Source organism: Halichoeres trimaculatus, unplaced genomic scaffold (genome assembly GCF_033239565.1).
Source record: "Halichoeres trimaculatus isolate MK-OKI-2021-1 unplaced genomic scaffold, fHalTri1.1 fHalTri1_scaffold_8, whole genome shotgun sequence".
NCBI lineage: Eukaryota > Metazoa > Chordata > Actinopteri > Labriformes > Labridae > Halichoeres > Halichoeres trimaculatus.
In genome coordinates this window covers 25444327-25466931 of record NW_027437186.1, presented here as the reverse complement: position 1 = coordinate 25466931, position 22605 = coordinate 25444327, and the positions used below count along the sequence as shown (strand labels likewise).

General features: G+C 41.3%; 1 protein-coding gene across 1 annotated transcript in view; it reads left to right on the top strand.

Annotated features, from left to right (window-relative positions):
* Positions 1-8738, top strand: part of LOC141794757 (protocadherin-15-like) — a 262295-nt gene extending 253557 nt beyond the window's left edge. Inside the window, exons 35-39 of the mRNA XM_074675236.1 lie at positions 2030-2051; positions 2637-2675; positions 2827-2900; positions 4786-4900; positions 5070-8738. Of these exons, the coding sequence (XP_074531337.1) occupies positions 2030-2051; positions 2637-2675; positions 2827-2900; positions 4786-4900; positions 5070-7106 (2287 nt within the window). The 3' untranslated portion in view covers positions 7107-8738. The remainder of the gene's footprint in view (positions 1-2029; positions 2052-2636; positions 2676-2826; positions 2901-4785; positions 4901-5069) is intronic.
* Positions 8739-22605: the final 13867 nt, after the last annotated feature.

Sequence of the window (22605 nt, the reverse complement as noted above, 5' to 3'; positions counted from 1 at the left end):
CATGGTTCTCTAATATCCCCCACAACCTGAGATAGATGGGGAGAGGTGGGCAGCAATAGACAGTGCATCACTGTTGAGGCTTTGCCGTTATCTCTGACATCCTAAAGCCACCTTGCTCCATCTCAGCTCTCACCACCCATTCTATGCACAAGCAATGCCTCTATGTGCTATATTACAACCCATGCAGCCATTCCCAAGTCCCAGGTGGTGACAACTTCAACACTACCTATTCTACCGCGCAAGTCCTAATGGCCTAAACAACCCTAACCCAGTAAAGAGGAGTTCCTGGGCAAGGTATCATTGAGAGGACAGGGAACTTGCAAACTGTCAGTGCACCCCCAGTTCTTCCAGTAATTTGCTACTTCATTGTCCTAAAACCTCTCCACATCCTACTTCTACAAGACAACCCGCAACTTTCCGTTCTCACTGTTCAGCTGCTTCTGCCAACTCTGCATATCTAAGCTTTTTCCTCTCATACGCCTCCTCGGCTCAGTCCTCCCAGGGCACTGTCAATTTCATGAAACAAACTTTCCACTGACTGGCCGACCACAGTACTATGCTGGACCTGAGGTTTGGGCAGACAATCTCCTGTGGTACAACAAACCTACCTGCATTACAGAGTCATTAGCATACTTTAGGAGCCTGTTTAAAAACCGACTGGCTTTGCATACTTCTTCCCCATGGACAAAGTGCATGGCTGCACTCTTTCTTACTACCACAAACTATGTTTAATATGTGCTAATTCGTGAGCTTTGATGGACTTTCTAGTTAAAGTTTTATGTATTAATTTCTTAACAGAGCCAGGCAAGCTGTTTCCTCAGTCTTTATGCAGAGTAAATTGGCTCCTGGCTATAGCCTCAGATTTTCTCCTGAATCACTCAATGAGCAGTAAATTTCTCAAAGAAAAAAAGGATTTTCTGTCCACTTAATGTATAACTAGGTTTGATAACCTTGTTGCAACAGAACGTCTGACTATGTCTTAAGGTTTTCTGCAAAGGTTTATGAGTTGAAAAAAAGGGAAAGCCTGTTGTTTTGGAGCTCAGCTTCATATTGCTTAACCAGTCATAATGCAGAAGGTCTTTCACTTTTCTCATTTTTTCATTCCTCAAGCTCCCCTCTCTCCTATCACCCATCTCCACAAAGTCCCCTCTTGTGAAAACTTCCTACAGCCGTTGTCCACTGAGCCATTTTTCTCTGTGCTGCATGAAGCAGCAGTAGCCAGCAGCCAAGCCAACAGGTCATCCATCAGATCCTTCTCCCATCATCCACTCTGCCTGGGAGGTGTGGCCATATGGCTGTGCCCTGTCCCCTGCTCCCTGCCCATAATAACAGATTACAGCTCTCCCGAGAAGCTCACATCATTGCTTGGCCATATATCTGAGTGTGAGAGTCGTCATTATTTATGGGCTGGGACAGGTTACAGTTGTATGCTTGTGAACCTGGAGGTTTCAGACGGAGCTCGCTGTTTCTCATTGACTTGTGCTGCGGATGCACTGTAATCCTGAGGTGCAGCCCTGAGTTTAGTGAAAGATTTACTACCTTCAAAAATTTCCTTTTACTGAGTGAATAGAAGCTGGCACATTATGACGTGCAAACCACAGCCAGTTTTATTAATATTCTATGAGTCAGTCTTTTTTTTTTGTTGCTGCAAGAAGATGCTTCAGATAGGTCTGTTTAAACACATCCCTTTTTAAATTCCAATCATCCCAGTCCTTAAATTTGCATTTATTGTTTCTTTTTTCTCCCTGTTTGTCTGAGATAAGAAATAGGGGGGACTTTTTAGGCATGCACGATAACACGGTGGCCTTAGGCGCCCCTTTTTAAAACCAAGCCGAGGCCTGCGAGTCTGTAATTTAACACATGAAAATGCACAGTAAGTAAAGCTGCTGTTTTCTCACTGGTCAGCAGAATGTAGACACACTAGTCCCGTAGACTTAACATTTCATTTATCTGAGAGCACTTGAAATATTGCTGTCAATCCATTTTCCTTATTTGTCTTGTTTTTTCGTCTCCTCTCTGCGGCACACAGGAGGCGCGGCTACGGCAGGCAGGTAAGCATTCCTGTTGTGATGGTTTTTTATCTTCTTGTTGTGCCCACACATTTTGTCACTCTCAAGTCCGCTGGAGGCAGCTTATATCCTATTATTCTTATCTACAACTCACTTGATGGGAAAACACTGAATGAGATTAAGATGAGATCCAGCTGATAGGACTTCTGACACTGACATTACAGTTTAGGTTTGATTTGAAGGTCTCTGATGCATCTGTAAAAAAACAGATAAGCATTTTGGTTTTTCCTACGCCTGGAATACACAAAAAATCACAATCAGTGACTGTCAGATATTTTTTTGACATTAACTGTTGTTTATCACTTCTGAACTATCTGCAATCTGTTAATGTCCAACATATTCTGGATGTAACATTACTGGTGCACTTCTTTAACCTCATTCTGTGTTTTCCCCTTGCTTTGTGTCTGTCATTTCATCCATCCTTAAACCTTGCTCCAGAAACAGAAGAGAGGCCTCCTGTGTCTAACTTTAATCTAAAATGTGTGCATTGAACTTCTTCCTTGTGCTTGTGTCTCTACTGACCATCCCTCCCATACCTTATCCTTCCTCTCTACTAATCTTTGGAAGCAACAGCAACTGCTGAGGCCATCTCTTCTGAGACCCGAGGTAGAAACACTCCTCTCTTCCTCTTAATGCTCAGGGATTGTACTTGTACTGCTGTATACTCACCCTGTATGCTGCCGCCTCTGCTGCTGCTTTTCTTCTGTCTTTCTCTGAGGAATGCTTTCTAATTCTTGTCCGCCCTTCTGAAATGCAGGAACTCTCCATGGAGTCAGGTATCGACCCAGGCCAGGACTACTACACGCAAGACTACTATAATTATGACCAAGGGTGAGCATGCAGCGCTCTGACAGCCCCATCCCTCATCAGAGTTACTTTTAATCCATGTAACTGATCTCTAACGGATCTTTCATAGCTCAAAAAAAGTCTTGGTTAAGACTTATTTATCCTAACCTAGCCCTTGAGCTCACAGGGCTTCACTCCTTGGTATAAGAATAGCATTTAAAAGAAGCACAGACTAAAATTATGAGCAAAACTTATGCTGCCCCTTCAGCAGATCGCACCATCCAAGCTCCTCCCTGCTCCCATCAAATGAGATCAATTATGCTGCCCTGAGTCTGTGAAAGTGTTTTCCGCATGCTTTAATGGATAGAAGGTGTTTTGGCTTGCCTTACATTGCCCATATGGTCTGAAAGAGGAAAAACATGAGACTCAAAGCTGTAACAGCTGCTGAGAAATTGTTATTCATTAAAAGCCCTCGTCACTCTGTGGCAGGTGACTTGCACCACTCAGGGGAATTACGCTGCAATTTTATCAAAGACAGAGAAGCTTCCACACCTTACAGGATTAAATGGCTATAAGGAAATGTGACAAATGTTAAAAAGTGTCCCTATTGAAATTAAGTGTTGTAATTGCCTCTGTGGTTACTTACCGACCTACCCGTCATCTTCGGTAGCTCTAATTATCTCAGCTGTTGCTCGTGGTATCTGAATCACACTTGCCCTCCCTGGAACAAGCCATAATTATATTTTAATGGCATGTCACAAAGTCCATCGCAAAAGCTGCTCCTACCAATGAGTGTACCATCCCTGTGACAGGATGCCTTTGATCTGTTTCCATTTGCATTAAAGAGTTCACAAAACTGTTCGGGCTTTTAAATCCACCAATCACTGACTGTGGCATCTTTAAAGGTGCCGTCATATGGTCACAAGGTGGCAGTGCCAGCAGTAAGCCTCCTGGATGCAACACAGTAGTACAGATTTCTTTTAAGAATATTTTTAAGTTTTAAAACCTGTGAAAGGGAGAGTGGAGAATAAAATGCAGGAAAAAATGAAGGTTGGATCAGCATTTGGCTCAGTGGTTCAGTAATGCACCCCATGTGCAAAGCTGTGCGCCACTTTTGTAGAGTGTTAGTAATTTTTGGGGTATAAAAATCCAGATACTAATCACACAAATCCCAAATTACCTAATGCTTAACTGTATTTGATTTATGTTTTGTATGTGTACTGTCCTTGCATCATATTCTTTAGATCTTAACTCTGATAATCCAAGACCAAGACCAGTTTTTATGACTTCTGCTGAAGAAGTATCCTTCTATCAGTTGACTTAGACGGATGGTGTTCATTGATGAATATTCTGATGCAACACTCCCCCTGATGACAGCCATGCAGATAAACATAGTCTGGAATAAAACACGCATTAGGGAAGAGTAATGTAAAGTGATTTTATTCAGACTTTTTGGAGGCTTTCAGGCCATATTAATGACAACAGTTATCCATTAGATTTTTTTTCTCTCTGTAACATCCCCCCAAACCTTTGTCTATCCATTATCCATACCCTTCATCCCCCTTGGGGTTGCGGGGACTGTGGGACCATGGATCCATGGCTGACACAGAAAGACAAACAACCTAACATAATCACATTCACACCTTTTGGCAACATAGAGTTACAAATTCATCTGACAATATGTCCTTGGACTGTCAAAGCTGGACTACCCAGAAAAAAACCTGTACACATGCACATAGGGAACATCCAGACCCCAGTCAGGAAGTCCTCAGTTGTGTGATTTTTCATTGATAATCATTAACTTTTGTCTCTCTGTGCTGTCGGTTTGATGTTAAAAACCAATACATTTTTTTCAGAAAATGGTCAAGTTTTCTGTCAGGAAATTCAATCACTGTATTATTTTCCATATTTTATACACCCCCTTTTCCAGGTATGACCTTCCGCAGTACGGCAGTCGGAGGCGGCTGATAACTCCCATGTATGATGAATATGGAGAGGTGATTGTGGAGGATGATGGGTATTTCTACAGTCCTCATGGCCCTGAGGTAAAACCTTTCCTCAGATGGGGATTTTATACTCTCTATGAAAATGTCAATAATTATTATTATGTGTCAGTATATTTTATTGAAACAGCAATATAAAGCATGTGATGCATTCCAGAGTTGTGGCTTTTGATCATAAAAGGGGTTGCTTAATGAAATATGACTGTCTCAGGGCCGTGGCAGAGGCAGAGGTCGTGGCCGCGGTGGCATACGGGGTAGAGGCCAAGGAAAGAGGGTTGCATTTAGGGACATGCCAGCAGAGGATGAAATCGAACAAGCTGAGCCAGCAGAGGAGGGAGAGCCTTCTAAAGCTGCCAAGAGACTGAAGTCTGTCATGAAACTCAGCAAACTCCTGGCGGCAAGCAAGGGAGGAGAACAGCCATCTGATGCTGGTCCTTCTGGCCCATCTCCATGGAAGAAAGCCAAGATGTTCAAGATGTTTGGTGCAGGAAAGAAGGACAAGGATTACGCCAAACTGATGTCAGCTCGCCGTATTGACAGCCAGGAGAGTCTGACTGACGGACCGGCACTGACGGGCCCCATCGACAGCAAGACTGAAAGTCGCAGCAGGCTTGGTAAAGTTTTTAAGAAAATCAACCTAAGCAACAAGTTGCAGATGCGGAGGAAGTCTCAGAGCAGTGTAAGTCGAAGCTCAGTCACAGGCAGCGAGAAAGATGAAGAAGCTTCGCAAGCGGCCAGCGAGGATGAGAAGAAGTCTAAAGTGTCTATCAGCGTGACTGAAAGTGAGCCTGAGGCAGGTACAAGCAGAAGCAGCAAGGAAAAAGGCTCTGATGACGAATCCTCTGAGAAAAGCAGTGTTGATCGGGATTATTTAAAAGTAGATTTAGACCGAGATGATGCTAACGAAAGCACTGTGGACTCAGAGGAAGAGCCTGATGAACACCCAGGGGACTCTGATGAGGAAAGCAAGTCCAAAACTGAGGGAGAGGAAACAGAGAAGGAATCTGTTGGCGAGAAAGAGTCTGGGACTGAGAAAGAATCAGAGTCTGAGAAAGAATCTGAGTCAGAAAAAGAGTCAGACTCTGAGAAGGAATCAGAATCAGAGAAGACATCTGCTACAGAAAAAGAGTCAGACTCTGAGAAAGAGTCTGAATCCGAGAAAGCAACAGAGTCAGGAACAGGTACGGCGTCAGAGAAGGAAACCAGCACAGAGAAGGGTTCAGCAACAGAGAAAGACTCGGATGAAGAGTCTGAAGAGGAGGAGGCTTCAGGGAGCACCAGAGAAAGTGGCTCCTCTGCCAGATCTTCTGTGCGATCATCGGCTACAGAGGTCAGTAAGGGGAGCAGCGCTTCAGGCAAAACTGGGAGTGGTAGTGGTAGTGGTAATGGTAGTGGTAGCGGTAGCGGTAGTGGTAGCGGTAGTGGTAGCGGCAGTGGAAGTGGGAGTGGGAGTGAATCAGGAGGTGGAAGTGGTACAGAAAGAAGTGAAAGTGTTAGTAAGAGTGGCAGTGGTAGTGCTAGTAAGTCTGGATCTGTATCTGGTTCAAGTGTTAAGTCATCTCAGAGAACCAGATCTTCACAAAGTGCAGTAACCTCAGAGAAATCCAGCGAGGAACTCAGTGAGGTCGAGTCAGGAACAGGGACAGCCAGCGAGGCAGAGATAGAGTCAGGATCAGGATCAGGAAGTGAGGAACCTTCATCCCGTAGGTCCAGCCAGAAGGAAATGTCAGAATCAGAGTCTATTGGTGAGTCTTCAGCTGGAAGTCAGATGACGGATAAAAGTTCCTTGGGAAGTGGAAAGAGTTCAGTTGGTTCCCGGTCCACCAGTGGTAGCAGGCAGTCCCAAAAGTCCTCTCTAAGCCATGGGAGATCTGAGGAAACAATCACAGAAGAGAGCGAAGAAGAGGAAGAATCTAAAAGTGCAGACGAAAGCAAAGAGTCTTCAGCTGAGCTCAGTGATGCAGCATCATCCAGGAGGTCCAGTGCATCGTCTGAAGAGCCTGGCCCCTCCGCCCCCTACACTGTCCCCCCATACAGCTCTGAGATGAGGAGCATCAGTACAACATCTCTCGAGACATACGGAGGTCTGTCCCCGATCACTGAGGTAGACGAAGACGCCATCTCCTCTGACAAATCTCCATCCTCTGGCTCTGGATCAGAGAGCGGCAGTGCAACAAAGAGTTCAGGAGAAACAGAAGGAACATCAGATGCTGATTCAGAGTCTGAGGGAAACTCAACTGCCTTCTAGAGAGATGTATTATCCACTGTGAAGTAAGAGTGAATAAAATCAATTACCCTTGCATGGGAGTGAAGATATATTGCTTTCCACTACCGAGTGTTTCAAACGTCCACTTTTTTCCTCGTTTACCTCTAGCAAGAAAAGAACTGCTTTTCTACTGTGGGAAACCGCCAGAGTGTTGCTCTCTTTCTTACATCTTTGACTTATTCTTCTCTCTGATGTGATCTGTAGTTAAATGCACTCCTTTTCAGTATAACATAGTTTGCTTTTTTGTCTGCTTTTACACATTGTGGTGCTATCTGTCTGGGCTGAATGTTTGACTGCATCCTGTCTTGAAATATACACAATTACTCTTTTCCAAAGAAAGCAGAAACTTCTCGCCATAAATCACCTCTTTAGATACAGGATAATTCAATCTGGTCTTCTCTGTAATATCTGATATAGCAGTTACATTCCCCAGTTAAAAAAATCACACAGTTAAACATTTGTCTGTGGTCAAATGTCAGTATTTGCTTCTGATTTTCAGTGAGGTAACAAAAAAAGTGATTGTTTCATTAATGACAGTCTTTAGACATTAAAATTCTTTAAAAAAACAGCCTGAAGCAAATTTTTTGATTGGTTATGTAGGTGTGCATCATAAATCAGCCTTCTTACAATGCAGTCCTCTCCCCATTTTGTGTCTGTGGTGATGTATGCAGAGATCAGAGGCAGATCAAGAAGAAAAGTAACAGCCATAAATATCCTGACTTAATGTAGCAATATGTAAGAGTCTTGAGTCTCAGTAGAAAGGGAAAACCTGTCTTGTCACATCTTGTCAAAACTTAATCTGTGTAAACCTCTACTTGATGACACTGAGTCAGAAACATATATTTCTGTTAGCATCATTTTTGCAAACACCAAGGCGAAAACATTAATTTATGCTAACCTTGTCATTTTGGATTTTCATCTTGATAAGTGCTCTGATTTCCATTCATGGTACACTTAGTCTGGATAGATCAGACTTATTATGTATTAGCTTGCTTCAATGTCTGCTGAAAAACTACCTGTATGGAGAGCAAAAGCAGGCAGAGCACAGCCCTTTATCATTACATCCTGGCTCCCATCAATAGAAATATTTTGATGATTTATTTCTCTTTATAAACGGACACCTTCATACACTGTGGATCGAACAAAAAAAGACAAAAATTACAAAAGACAGAAAGAGGACAAATCTACTCAAAGCTGTGTTGAATAATTTAATCGTTGTTTAGCATTTCCAACTCTCTAGAGGACAACAAAACCCATTAATGCAACCTTCATTCAAAAATCAGGCATTTCCAAAGTTGATTTCTTCTCCTCAAAAAGACATTTTAAAAATCTCTATCATAATATTAGTTTATGTAATTGAAGACCTACAAGGTAATAACAAGAAAATCAAGTTTTTGTTTCATGCCCCTTAAGTAGCCCCTGTATTATTTGCTATCTACTGTGCAACTGAGCCTTACCAGTCACAGATTAATGGGCACTTCTCTGGGGAGGCGTGTAGCATAAACAGACGATGAAAGGAAGTAACTTGTGGCGAGAATTTTCTTGTGATTACAGGGGCTGTCTCTGGGACTATAAGAGAAATGTTTCTGTTTTATACCTAGTGAATAGTACTTAACATTAACTGATTCTGCTCCTTTACAGATTGGGAAAAAGACACGGATTAAGCTGGTGGTAGACCGGGAGAATGAAACCAGCTCTACAGGAGAGGAGAGCAGCACCGATACTCAGCGAAACAGACTCCCCAACAGCCACAGCAACATCAACGGGAACATCTACCTCTCACAGAATGGTACTATCGTCCGAACTCGACGACCACCACAACTTAACAACTTGAAGGTGGGCTCTCCATGCCGGCTTGGTAAGCATTTTAAAAAACTAGACAAGTTGGGTGTAACTCATGAAGAACCCCCTCCAAGTATTAGCATTGAGGGCACAGGAAACAACACAGAAAATGGGACAGGCACGTGTGTTCCCTCCAGCCTGGACATCAACTTAAACACTCACTCCTCCTGCGGCACGCTGGGATCCACCAACACAATCCTGCGAAGTTTTGGGTCCAGGAACAATATTGCCAAGAGCTTGATTGACAGGAACAGCATTGGGCCATGTGTCAAGGAGGAGCAAGAGACTTCTGTTGACAACCACAAGGCCAGCAGGGAGACGCTGGAGTCCCACAGTGACCACACGTTGTCGGACGAGGAGGAGTTGTGGATGGGACCCTGGAACAGCCTGCACATACCAATGACAAAACTCTGACTGGCCATGCAGGAAGTTATTTTTCTTTTTGTTCTGTTCCTATCTTTATCATGTCACTTTTGTTTAGAGAATTTTCATTTAACTAAAGATTGTGTGCCTCAGCTGGATAAGCTCAGATCGCTGTTTTTGACAGATGATTGCACTTATAGTCAGATTTTATTTAACCATATTCTGCTGAATCTTACTTTTACCAAGTGTTTATCACCAACAGGGCTACTACAGGTTGGAACATAGAGCTGCAAGGCAACGAGTGCCTCAAAGAAATGTGACAGTTTTCATGAACTGTCCTTGACTGTCATTTTTTAACTCTTTATTTGCCACAGAAGATGGGCGCGTTTTATTGAGTGATTCTATGTTTTCCTTTCTTTTCTCTGCCCATTTTTTTTTCTATCCTGAAATGAATCGCTAAGATTTTCATTGACTCCACTTTGATGATGAAGTTATTTACAGAGAAGTCATGGTGAACATATGAAGAAATTGTGGTTATGTAGTATATGATAAAGTAAAAGAAACTTATTTTGATAATAGCTTAAAGGCAATTATGATTGTCATTGATTATTTTCTGTTGTGATCACTTGACAATGTTTTTGAGAAATTTCAGAAAAATCTATGAAATTATTTTTGTCTATTTTGTATCTAACAGAGATGGAGAATCTAACATATGACATTAAAGGTATAACACCCACCAGAACGTCAACGCTGTATTTCAGCAGTGATTTATGACACTATGAACAGTTTTTATAAGGACATTTGTAACTATACTAAGCCGTGTTTTCAACCTTTTTACTTCATGCAAATTTAATCTGTGAGTGATCATTCATTCACTGACACATCAGGGGCTCACAGGGTGTTAAAAGGAGTATTGAGCTATGTACAAGACCCAACAATAAAGCTTATTTTATCGTGTTTTTGGAGGCATATATCCAGGCTTTGGCTATTTCTGCTGCTTCACACTCTCCTCAGTTTCAAGTGCTTTAGCAACAAGAAAAGTGTTACCAACAGAACACAGATTAAAGATACTTAAGTGCATCATTGTTTGTCTGCAGGACAAAGTGAGGAATACTTTTGGTTATGAGATACAGTCCTTGAATTGCTTAAAGGAGGCGGGTGTTACATGTAAGGCAGCACACAGCTCATAAAAATACAATGTCTGTAGAGAACGTGGTCTGTCAAAGTGAAGCCTGCTTTGTGCAGCTGGCTTTCACTCTAAAGGCGGCCAGTGACAGGTCACCCAACACAGGGATACAGATAGCTACTGTATCTTGGAAAAGTGGTGGGACGTACAGCTGGAAGTCTGAGAAATGACAGTTGTCTTGAGCCCACTTTCTCACCTGTCAACACAAACTGCAGAAAAAAACTATCAGTTTCCAAAGATGACAGTTATTGTAACAAAAAACGGCAGACAGAAATGGAAAACTCAAGCACATCCACTTCATTTGTTTCTCGCTTCATCTGAGATTGACACATCTAACACATCCGGAATGACATTTACAAAAAGTGTCCTGCAGTCAATCAAACTCAGCGAATGCCAATCAAGTTCACAGAATTCTTTGGAGGCTGGAGATCAGAAAGGAGCAGGAGCTGAATGCCGGAGTGAAGTAGCATGAAAAGCTGCTCAGAAAAATAGGTCAGGAGGGAACCTTGTTCCCAACACAACAAGCCTGGTGTCCTTAAGGATCAAAACAAGCCTCTGCACTTTGCTGATGCAAAAAGAAATGCAAGAAACACCTGCGAAAAAAAAAAGCGTGACGACTGAATGCTTTCATTTTCAGATGGATCTTTTTTCAACTGTAAATTCGTGACACCTTCATTTTGAATTATTTCAAGACCTGCACAGACAAGATGAGATTTTCTCTTGTATTCACTGTTTATGGCGAGCTGCCCACATCTACAGCATATATGCTTAAAGGAAAAACCAGGGCTGATGGAGGAACAGCACCATAAGGACGCCCATGTAATGCAGGTGTGGGTGAACATCACGGCTCTTTTAATATCTTAAAATTTATGAGTGTTTCAAAATCGAAGACTTTTTCCCCCTTTTTGGTTGTTTTCTGGACACTTTATGCCTTTATGGGGAAAGCAGATAGATTAAGAAACTGGGAGAAGAGAGCGGAGGATGACATGAGCAAAAAGGTTGTAACTGAACCCACCTGCTTCGAGGACTATTACCTTTATACATTGGGCGTGTGATTTAACAGCTCAGCAAAACTGGGGTCGTGAAATTTGAGAATTCTTCAGTGGAACAGAGAATGAAGAGCTGATATAAGATGAGCAGTAGATATAAAATGCATCAGTGCTGTTGTTCCCGCTCAAACACGAGGGCACGTTTAACATACTTAGCATACCGTCAAGATGAATTGGATTAAAATTAGCTTAGCTAATAATGCAAGCACTTCAACCAAGCTGACTCTAACAGAATGGTTCTCAAGCATTTTTCTCTGCTCTTTACCCTGATGGGTTTGCTAAGAAAATTAAATGAGCGCATTATGAAAGGATGTTTCCATGTGACATTGAATTTTCTGCATTTTTAGAGGACCCTCAGCCAGATGTCTCCTCTAATGGGATTTACTTTTTATTTGCATGAATTATTTATAAAACAAGATTGTCTAAAGATGATAAAATGCAAATAGAAAATGTTTAAATAGATATGAAATATTTTTTATAAACCTCTGGTATGACACGTTAAAAAGGTGCATTTACATTTACAGACAACAAAAGTTGTTTAGTGGCTTAAGTATCTTGCGCTTTAGTGTTCACACTTGAATGTTTTCTCCTAATGTGGCAACCTATCTAAAGCACTTGTAAGGTTTGTTCTGAAGGGGTGACCGGGGACAGTTGTAACATTTTGACATTTCTGTCTCTAACTTTGAGCTTTTTTAACCTAGTGTCCTCAAACTGCTGTACAAAACAGCTTTGAGTGCTTGCTAATAAATGGCCTGAAAATGCCCGTGCAACACAACAAAAAATGCATGGCTTCACCTCAAAAAGGTGGGTGGGTCAGTTGTAACATACCTTGGGGTTAAATGTAATTGGTAAAAGTAAAACTTTTACACAAAATTGCTGGAGTAAAGAACTTAACCATATAACACAAAACTTAGCATATTTGATAGGTGAGTTTCAAAGACCCCTATTTCACCACCATGACAGTTTCCTTAAAAACCTGTTAAAAATCATAGAAAAAAAATGAATTATACCCCCTTGAGGATTATCATTCCTCTGCAGGGTGCTAAAGTTGTATTTCAGTCCTCTCAGAATGGCTGCTTTCATGAAATCATCCACACACTTGTTTCAGGAAAATCATTGCTAATTTCCAAGACTTTGTGGCAAGAATAACATCTAAATTGTTGCAAATTTTCAAAACAACTTTTTTTCTGCATTAAAAGAATGCATGTTTACTAAAAACTTTGCCAAAACTGCCCAATTTACCAAATGTGACACGAAAAAATATGTCAGAAACAAATTGATATAGCAATGTTTTTTGTGGAATTTGCTCCTGAAGTTCATGGGCCAACAGTCTAGTTTTTCAATTCTCGTCAAGAGTATTTTCTTTGAAAAACACCAACAAAGACTGTCTGCAGCATGTTTTTAATCACTTTGCCTGACCCCTGCCCGTGGTTTTAGTCATTAAAATTAACCTAACTGGAGTAGTCAGTCCTCAGGTATATGGTCTAATTTGCTCTTGTAGCTCACCAAGACATCAGTAATGATATCAGTCTGTTATGTATCCAGCTCCTCACTCTTTCCCTCTGCTCTGCCATTGCCACATCTTGCCCTGCAATCAAACCGTCCACCACACTACCTCCTAAGCATCCACATGCAAAATCTTACCAAGATTTTGCCAAACATAAACTATCTTCTTCTGCTACTATGAAGCTTTCAAACTATTAAAATGAACATTGTCTGGGTTTCTCAGATTAAATCCAATCAAATCAACCTTGGACAGCAGCAGAGTAAGCCACAGAGCAAGCTGTTTTAGTAGCTTGTCCACTAACGCTTTACTTAGAAAAATTTTTTTAGATAACAAAACTTGCAAACACATATTAAAGAGAGAATTAAGCCACATGAGCTGATTTTAGTAATCGGCTCTGCTCCAAAGACATCCTTGGTAATATTGATCTTCAGGCACCGTGAGGCTGACATTTGTAGAGCTGGAGTGAAACATTATCAATATCATGAATCATCATTGACTTGCAACCAAAATACCATGTAGTTAATGCTGTCAACAAAAGTTAGAAAGTTAAAACGCTCAAGGAGGGTAAGTGGAGTGAAGAGTGTGTCTGCTATACATAAACGTAAAGCAAAGTGATGTTTGCAACTTGCTGAAAGCAAAGCGCCAGAAGTCTCTCATCTCAGCACAGCTGTAGAAGAGTTGTAGATGTAGAGGTGCTGAACATGAATTGTGGTTGTTGTAACAGTCAGTACAAACAGCTGACATCTGCAGTTGTTGCAGTGTGCACATTTATAGGTAGATAACTAGAAATGTAGTTTTTTGAATTGATCACAAAGTGGTAAGCAGTGTTTTGGAACCCTAATAATCTTCACCTCAGATGTAATCTAGACGTCCTCCAAACCAGCCTCTGCCACACTGTGTTTATATGAAGTCATTTTCTGCAGCAGTAATTCTGTAATAGACCTGTGGACATAAATCACAGCAGAAATATTGCTGTTCTTCACAGATATTCATAAATCTCCAAAGGTTTAATGGAGAGAGATTATCTTCACTCCAAAGGAGTCTGCAGACTTCACATAAAGACACAGGGTTGTGCTCTGTTTCAATGCTAGCCTGCGCCGCTTTTCTCATTCTAAGTAGCCAGTTGAAGCCTTGTTACTGGCCTTTAGGGTAATCATTGCAACAAGCTCAGGCATGCACCCCGCTGCCTTGCTAACAAGCGGACAAACTCATTGGCTTTCTGAGGATGTAGGTGTTAGATTCATCGCTCCTGGTGTTGAACATCCAATTTGACAGGATGAAGTGGGAGCAACTTCACAGAAATCCATCAATATTAAAGCGCCTTGTAATCAACTATTCATAGTGAATAGGAAATATGACCATAAGCCCAATAAGAATGTTCCTTTTTTTAAGAGAACAAGCCTCTGAAGTTTGAGAGGAAGTAGCCTTTTGGAAAGAGTTTCCTGCTTCATTTTACGATGTACAATGAATTGCGTTCTTGTTGTTTACTTTTCAGAAAAATGGTTTTATGTACTTATGTTATTGTAAATGCTATTACACCTGTTAGTATCACTAGTATTTTAACACATAGCTCATATTTAATTTTGTGTCAGCGTATTTTTAAGCTGTCATAGTTCGAAAGATGTGTTTCTAAAACTGATGCATTGGTAAGTGAAGAAAGAACAGCAGATAGAATCAAGGCTCTTCGTAATACTGCTGGTCTTTGCATTATCATGCACAGGAGCAGACTGTATTCAGATTAGCCCACTGTTTGATTTGTGCGCTCCCGTTTGTTGATCTCTGCTCCTGATCTGTGTGGAAAACCAAACACCTGTAAATACAGAATGTCATAAATGTGTAAAGAGATGTTTGATAGCTGAAGCCATGGCATAAGAATGCAGATTTAATTTTTAGTGTGCACCGGAGGAGCCACTGATACATTAATACTGCTGCACACAGACAGGAATGAGTTTCTCAGGTACAGGTAAGCACTGTTCTCACTGGCCAGCCTTCTGAGTTTCACCTATTAGCATAGCCTATATAGGATATCCTGGCCTACAGCAGGCAATATGGAAATCTAGCCATGACTCATTGTAAAGGAGATTACCACAAATCCCCAACGGAGGCAGGAGAAACTCCTCATAATACCTTTCCGTCACCATTGCTTATTGCATGCTTGGACCTGGAGGGCAGGAATATCCGGTTCCCTCTGAATATAATCATCATTTTCACTCTTTGTTCTTCAAATTAGAGTTTACATGTTATTTTATGTGGCAAGGTAAGCTGATGATACAAGAACAACTGGTAAATAGAGAAAATTAAAAGGCACATTAGTTTGTTTTGATAATGTGTTTGGTAAATGAGGCAATTCATCAAATATTTCATTATCTTTTTTTTTTTGTTCAGTGAACTCTGGCTCTTACTTATTAAACCACACCAGGTTTGTCTTTGCAGAAACAGACAAGTGGAGTTAAATGCTGCAGGGTCGACAAAGTCTGGTCACAGGTTTGACTATTCTGTGGAGTCGGAGCACTGTCCAAACACTCCACTAAAGCCTAAGAAAAGTCTGTGCCAAAATATTTTGATACTTTTGAAAACTGAGGTTGTGCTAAACCTTGGAGGAAATTTTTCTGCAAATTGATTTTTTTTTTTCAACAATTACACTGTCAAAGTAGCTCTATTGAATAACAGCGTGGGGATTGTTCACGTTAAAGCTCAGGACCACTATCAGGGCCGTAAGGTCACCTGCTGAGGTGACTTGACCTCTAAGTCCGGAAGTATAATCCAAAACTCAGTATTTTCCTGAGTTATTGCTCTGAGTTTGACTTTTATTGAGTGAAACATTTTTTTTAGTTTCACTTTTCAGGCCACTAAAAAGTAAAAAAAAAAATTAAACAACAACTTTCTTATCATATTAACTTTACTTTTTTTTGATCAGCAGACACTCTTTAGGTGATGAGTATATGTGCTTGACATCCACTACTGTAGCTGCAGCATTAACCTCAGTATCCCTGATCTAGCTTGAAACTTCAATAAGATTTAGCTGACCTGATCGGGGTGAGTGCTAAAGATTTATGTGCATCTTTAATAGGACCATAACAAAGGTCAATTTTGTTTCCATGCCTTGGAGGGCAGGTGATGCACTGGAGTAGAAAGATCATGGGTTATAAATTGCTGTGGTTAAAGTTGCCAAGGACAAACTGAGATATTAGGAGAGAAGAGTGCAGATTTTGTGTTATTTGAAGTTCTCTTTGGTTTAGTTGGTGTTTTTATGGATATATCTAAAGGTCCTATTGTTTAATACAAGTTTGGGTATGGACAGAGATCATATAAAAGACTGAATGCTCATTGTTATATCCTGACGCAGAGCAGAGTCAGGTGTATGCATCATTGGTGAAGTTCGATATTGTGCAGTTGTTCCATTGACCTTTCCCGCTTTCAAAGCTGAGACACTTATTGAGTCCTTATGTTGTTCCAGCTTTCAATACTTTATTAATTTATCTCTCTGACAGTGGATGGTATTGTTGGAGCTTCAGCCTTCTTCGATCAATGCAAAATTCATCAAAGCTTCCCTGTCTGCAAAACTTGATTAGCCACACTTAAGTCCAATTCATAAACATTCTCTCATTTCCTCCTCAGGGCACCCAGAAGCTGCTAATTCCACCTGTGATGAATTTGGCTCCCACTTTTTTCAGTTTTAGCCTGCAGCTCAGGCACCTGTTGGGATTATTTAACCCACCATCTTCACATTGTAGCACATCACTGCTTGCTAATTAGATTTCCACTAAAGCGCAGCGGAGCCTAAACTCTGATCGAGGGATCACAGGAGAAACCAGCAGAGAACTACTTTGGGAAACTCTGCGGGAGTCTTTAGCAGCTGAAAATGATGAAAGGTAATCTATGTTTTCTTTTTTTCAAAGAAACAGTTTATACAAAAAGGTCAGTCACACACTTATTACAGAGCCTCACATTTTGGTTTAATATTATCTTCAACCTTTCTGTGACCTGGTCTACCTTTTTTCCAAACTTTTGCTTCTCAGAGAGTGAAATGTGTTATATAATTCTGCCGTCGGTCATTTGGAATTTGAAAACATCTGATATTTCAGTCATAAAAAATGGGGCCAGCTTAGAGTGGATGATGAATATTGTGATGAGTCGGTTATGGATGGCAATTTACTTCCAGACACATTAGTCATTGATACATAAACTGGTGCCTGGCTGTCACTTTATCTGCATTTCAATCTGTGGCACATTTGAGAGGAGAAAACTCATTTACATCGAACAGCAGTGTTAGAAATCTGAGCCTTTCCTTCTTTCCTCAAGTAATTTAGTCATTAAATATTTATTGAACTAAAAGCTGTAGTTTTTACATCAAGAGATACCAATTTGTCCACAGTTTATGTAAGTAAAAGTTAATATATTCATTTTGTGGTCTTTGTAAAGATGTTTCAATGACCCAGGTGATAGTGACTGTTGAATTCTGCTGCTTTACCTTAGAGCCCTTAAAGAGGCAGGCTCAAATTAGCACAGGTGTGATTGATTGTTGGAATAACATTTTAGGATACTCTGTCAGTGATACATGTATTGTGTGCATTCTAAGGACTTCTTAATCCAGAGGTGGGAAAGTGGATGCTATTGTAATCATGACCTCAAATATGGAGAAATGTAAGACTGATGAGGAGGAAGGTGGGAAGGACAACTCTCATACAAAACTTCAAACAGTAAGTTAGCATCTTGAGCTATAAGTAAGTTGCCTCAGTTAATCTGAACCCTGTTCACTGATAATCAATAACAAAGATGTTGACTTTAAAAACAGATAATCCATCAAATCTGTTCACAAAACTTTAAAACCACAAAGACAGGCAACTGTATTTTGTATTTTGACTCTCAATTTACTTGTGTTTTTTAAATTTTACTTCATTTACCTCTTCTAAACCTTATATTTTGTACTCTGGTAATGCAATTTCCTTCAGGATTAATGGATTGGATAAAAGTGGATCTCATCTCATCCTGTCTAATGACATGAGTCAGTGAATTTAAGAATGATAGAGGAAAATGTGATCCACACTACAGTGACTGAACGTAAACACTAAGAGGGAATGCTTTAACTGAAAACAACAATGAGCCATGAAAGAAGCCTTGAGGTACACAAGAGTTAAGATAAGTACAGTACAGATTTGACTTGACCCAAGCAACTTGTGAACTTGAGTGAAAGTTGATCAGCCCTCAACTTTACAACTCTACATGGTAAAAAAGTACAGAGCACATTAGAGGGACAGAGTTGCATGAAGGAAGAAGATCAAAATCATTATCAAGGAACCCCAGGTTCCAGCAGACGGTATCCCAGCACCCCCTTCTGCACATTCAGGCTGCCGGAAAGTATCCCTCAGGTACTGAGGGCTGAGGAACTGAGCAAGAAATGATCATTATGATACTCACAGTAACACTAATATTACTTCTTAAATATATGAGCTTGAATTACTGTATGCATATCTATATTTAATTTGAGGATTGTTAAAAGCAGCCTTCAAAACTAGTTTCATTGCAAACCACTGCTTTCCTGTTCCTTTCTGTATGATTTTTAAAGTCTTGCCTTGAGTAAATATCTTTACAGCTTTTGTATGTTTGAAAAAAAGGAATAATACAAAATCAAAAAATTGCCACATGGTTTGACTGTGCCCTGAATGCTTTAAAACATTTCACCGGTCCTTGTGCATGCACGTGTTCACAGATGCTAAAATACATCTAGCCACAAGATGGCGCCAGAAACTCACAGCTGTGGCTTCACAGCAGCTCATGAGATAAGAGGGCAAAGCAGTGATGCAAATTGCTTGTATAGAGGTTGTTCTGCATATTGACCCGACTTAGTGGAAATTAAAGGTAAAGCATGTCAATGTTGCCCCCTTTGGACGTTATTGACCCTGCGGCATGGCTTGTTATTAAGCTGGTGTGAGTTTATTTCTCCACTAAGTGAGGACATGTTGTAAATGATGATAGTTCCTCTTAACTAAATAAGAAGCATGAAATCAATATCACTTAAATAGTTTGAAGTTAAATTGGCTTTCTGATGCTTTTTCCTCCATGCAAACATCCACATAATGATGCTGTTTACTGCAACGATTCTTTGCCTCTCCTGCCGGCCCAATTACTTAACATTTCTTTCAATCTGATTATTTTCTTCTCTCTGTCTGGCATGTAGAGGACAACAGATCACTCCTATTTTAGGAGAGCGGTGCTTAGGCAGACGGTAGATTCAAGTCCATCATCATCTCCTCATTTCCTGCAGCTATTTAAGACTGTGCCTCTCAAAAATAGGCGCGCGATGACCACAGCTGGAGCTATCTGGGGACCTGCTTTCAAACTAATTTGAGGATATTAGGATGTCTCCTAGTGTTTTGTTTTGACATTTCTATACCTTCACTAGACGGTCGTGTGCACGAAGCGTGTGCCATCTGACTTAATGCCATTTTAGAAGTCAACTCAGATGTTTTTGGGTTTCTATAACTATATATTGTACATCTTGAGTGCTTTATAATTTCTATGCTGCACATTGTTATTTTGGAAATGTTCTCAAAACCCAAAGTACGGCTTAACTGACAGACAGGTCTCTCACACACACACACAAGCACACACACACACACACACACACACACACACACACACACACACACACAGAGTGTAGCTCAGTGAGCCCAGTCCTAAGACATCCCGCCCAAAGGTTATATTCTATCCGAAATGTTGGGTGTGTAGTAAAATACATGCTCCACACTGTCTGGCTCTTCTAATGAAGGGGTTTATGGCTGGTAGTCCTGTGTTTGTACCATGTATCATGCACCGCTCTATCACTGGATACAAGGTCAGATCATATCTCATCCTATATCTGCCAGCAGTGCAAGTCTGCAATCAGAGCTCAGTCTATCAGACAAAGTGGAGACATTATTTCAGGACATGAAGCCAGTTTTCAAAACAGAGAGGGACTTTGATGGCCCTTTGAATATCATTTAATGCATTCTGGGTGCATTTTCTTCTCTCATTATTGTTGTTTTTACAAAAAGCAGTTTTTCACAAACTCGTGTTATTCTGAGTCAGACGCGGCTTTACGTGGCCAGGCTTGTCAGACTGCGAGCTTTCAGCACCCACAGTGTTAATGTATAATGTCAACGCAGTAGGGAGCCTTGTTAAAAAGCAATTAAGCCAAAATGATTTAAACAGTGTGCGGTTTGGCCATTGGCGAGCCTTGAGGTACACACTGTGTTGTTGTCTTAAAATGAGAATTTCACTGTCTGCTCACACTGAAAACCGCTATTTGTGTGAGTGTAGCTCTAACCACACTTTCCCACACCCGCCAAACCATACCGAACCACAGACTTCAGATGAGTATGCGCACCACACACACACACACACACACACACACACACACACACACACACACACACACACACACACACACACACACACACACACACACACACACACACACACACACACACACACACAGAGTATTCACATGAAGAGTAATTGAGGGGTTTGACTAGTTTTTGGTGCATTAAAACAGTAGCTGTTTTAAATGACAGGGGCTGAGACATACTTGCATTGATGTCTGTGAGGCTGGTAAAGATGGCTGATTACTCAAAGAGGACGTGGCATTCTGTAACTCTTATTATATTCTTCTTTATTTGGAAGAGTTTCACTGAATCGCTCCATTTAAGCTGTTCCTGACTGTAATACATCCTTAATCCGCGGCTTTCTCGCTCAGTACATTCATTTCTTGAGTGAAATCAGGCACAAGCCTTTCTGCAAACAGTGATCTTATTTTTGATGATCAAAACATTACCGCTTACAAACAGGAGTCTTGAACAGGCGACCACGAGCTATTAAGTTGTTCCCCTTGTTGCCGGAGGAACAACTTATCCCATATTCCATGTGATAATTTCTCATTATGTGCAAGTCTCCCAGTAAGTCTACTAAAGTTACATAAGCAGCTTCAACCTGGGTTCCAGTGGCCGTTGTCTTAGACAAAGATTAGTGCTAGGCCAGAGTCAGACACTTCTTTAGCTGCTGGCAGATTGTTAGCTTACACTCTGTGTGTAAAATGTGCTCATCACAGCCAGACTGCTTGGATGTGGTTTGGAACATCTGTGTGGTCCCCACTCCAGCAGAAGACAGACAGGGGAGAGACGGAGGGTGAGGGAAGGGGAGGGTTGGTGGGACCCCAGGGCTGCTCAAAAAGAAGCCTTCAGTTTTTCCATCACTGCTGTCGCCACTAGCGCCGTGGTGGTGATGGTGGTGTTGCCTCTGAGCCGAGCCAGGGGACAGTGTGAGGTAGATTCATAAATGTGTTTTTGTGTAATTGCGTAGGAGAGGAGGAAGAGAAAGAAGAGTGGTGGGGGGGGTGAAAGCAAGAGGAGGACAAAGTGACTGTGTCAGGGGCCGTCGGTCTGCTTGATGACTGATGAAGTTGAAGGTTAAGTCTGGCAATTCATGAAGCTGCAGTAGGGGGCGGGAGGAGGGGGATTTAGAGGAGCCTTGGTCCAAAGCTGCGGTCTGCTCCCCCACCACCAGCAGCAGCAACAGCACCACCACCACCACCACCACAGCCCAGCTCCCTGCTTGTATGTGTGCGGTGTTTATTTACGAGCCTGTTTAACCACGGCGCGGTCCCTGTGGTGGACTGACACAAGATGACAGCAGCCTAAATGTCTTGCCCTTTAAATCCAGCCCCTAATGGTCGCTTTAGTGCTGAGGAGACAGGCACTGGGATAGGCGCCTGGGGTCTTTTCATAGGGGCCCTCTGAGTAACACATCAGCTAACACATCTATGGGCCACCATCCAGAGCCTTATTACTACCTGCTTCTGTGGCTGTGGCGCCACTGATTTAGCCATGACTGAATGTGTGGAGGGACAATGCAAGCATGGGAACAGACACCATTCACCTAGAGCAATGAATCTTGATGTGAATGTCTTTTTAATATCTGTGTTTGTGGTGTCTGGGAGAGTTTAAATGGCCGCTGAATGGTTGGTTATGTGTAGAGATCAAAAGATTGCATTTTAGCACAATGTTTGGGATCTTTGCCCTCTGGAGGAGCTGACTTCAAAACCCACAAATGGATTTTTTTGAGCAGAAAAATAGCTTTTGTTGGTTTTGTTTTTAGCATTGCAAAGCAGTCCAGACTAGGACACATAGAGTTAATCCCTTGTGTTTTTGCCTGAAGTTACTCTGTGGTAACTTAATAGCAGATGTGAGTGTTATTGGGCAAATTATATGCAATATGAGAGCAAACATACACTTCACATAAAAACTAACCTGCGTAAACACACCATTCATAACTGCATACCATTCTGTGTGGGCTTGCCAGCCAATGCAATTAGACGCTTTCTGAGAGGAAGAAAAGATTATCATCCGAAAGCTTGTGCCTTGCTCAATTTGTGTTGAAAAAAACAAAACAAAACAAAACAAAAAAACGGATGTTTATTGTGAGTCAGATTCTGCCTGTCAATAACCCATGACAGATCTCAGTTAAAGTCACTCAGATCACACCTCTGGGATCTGTGAG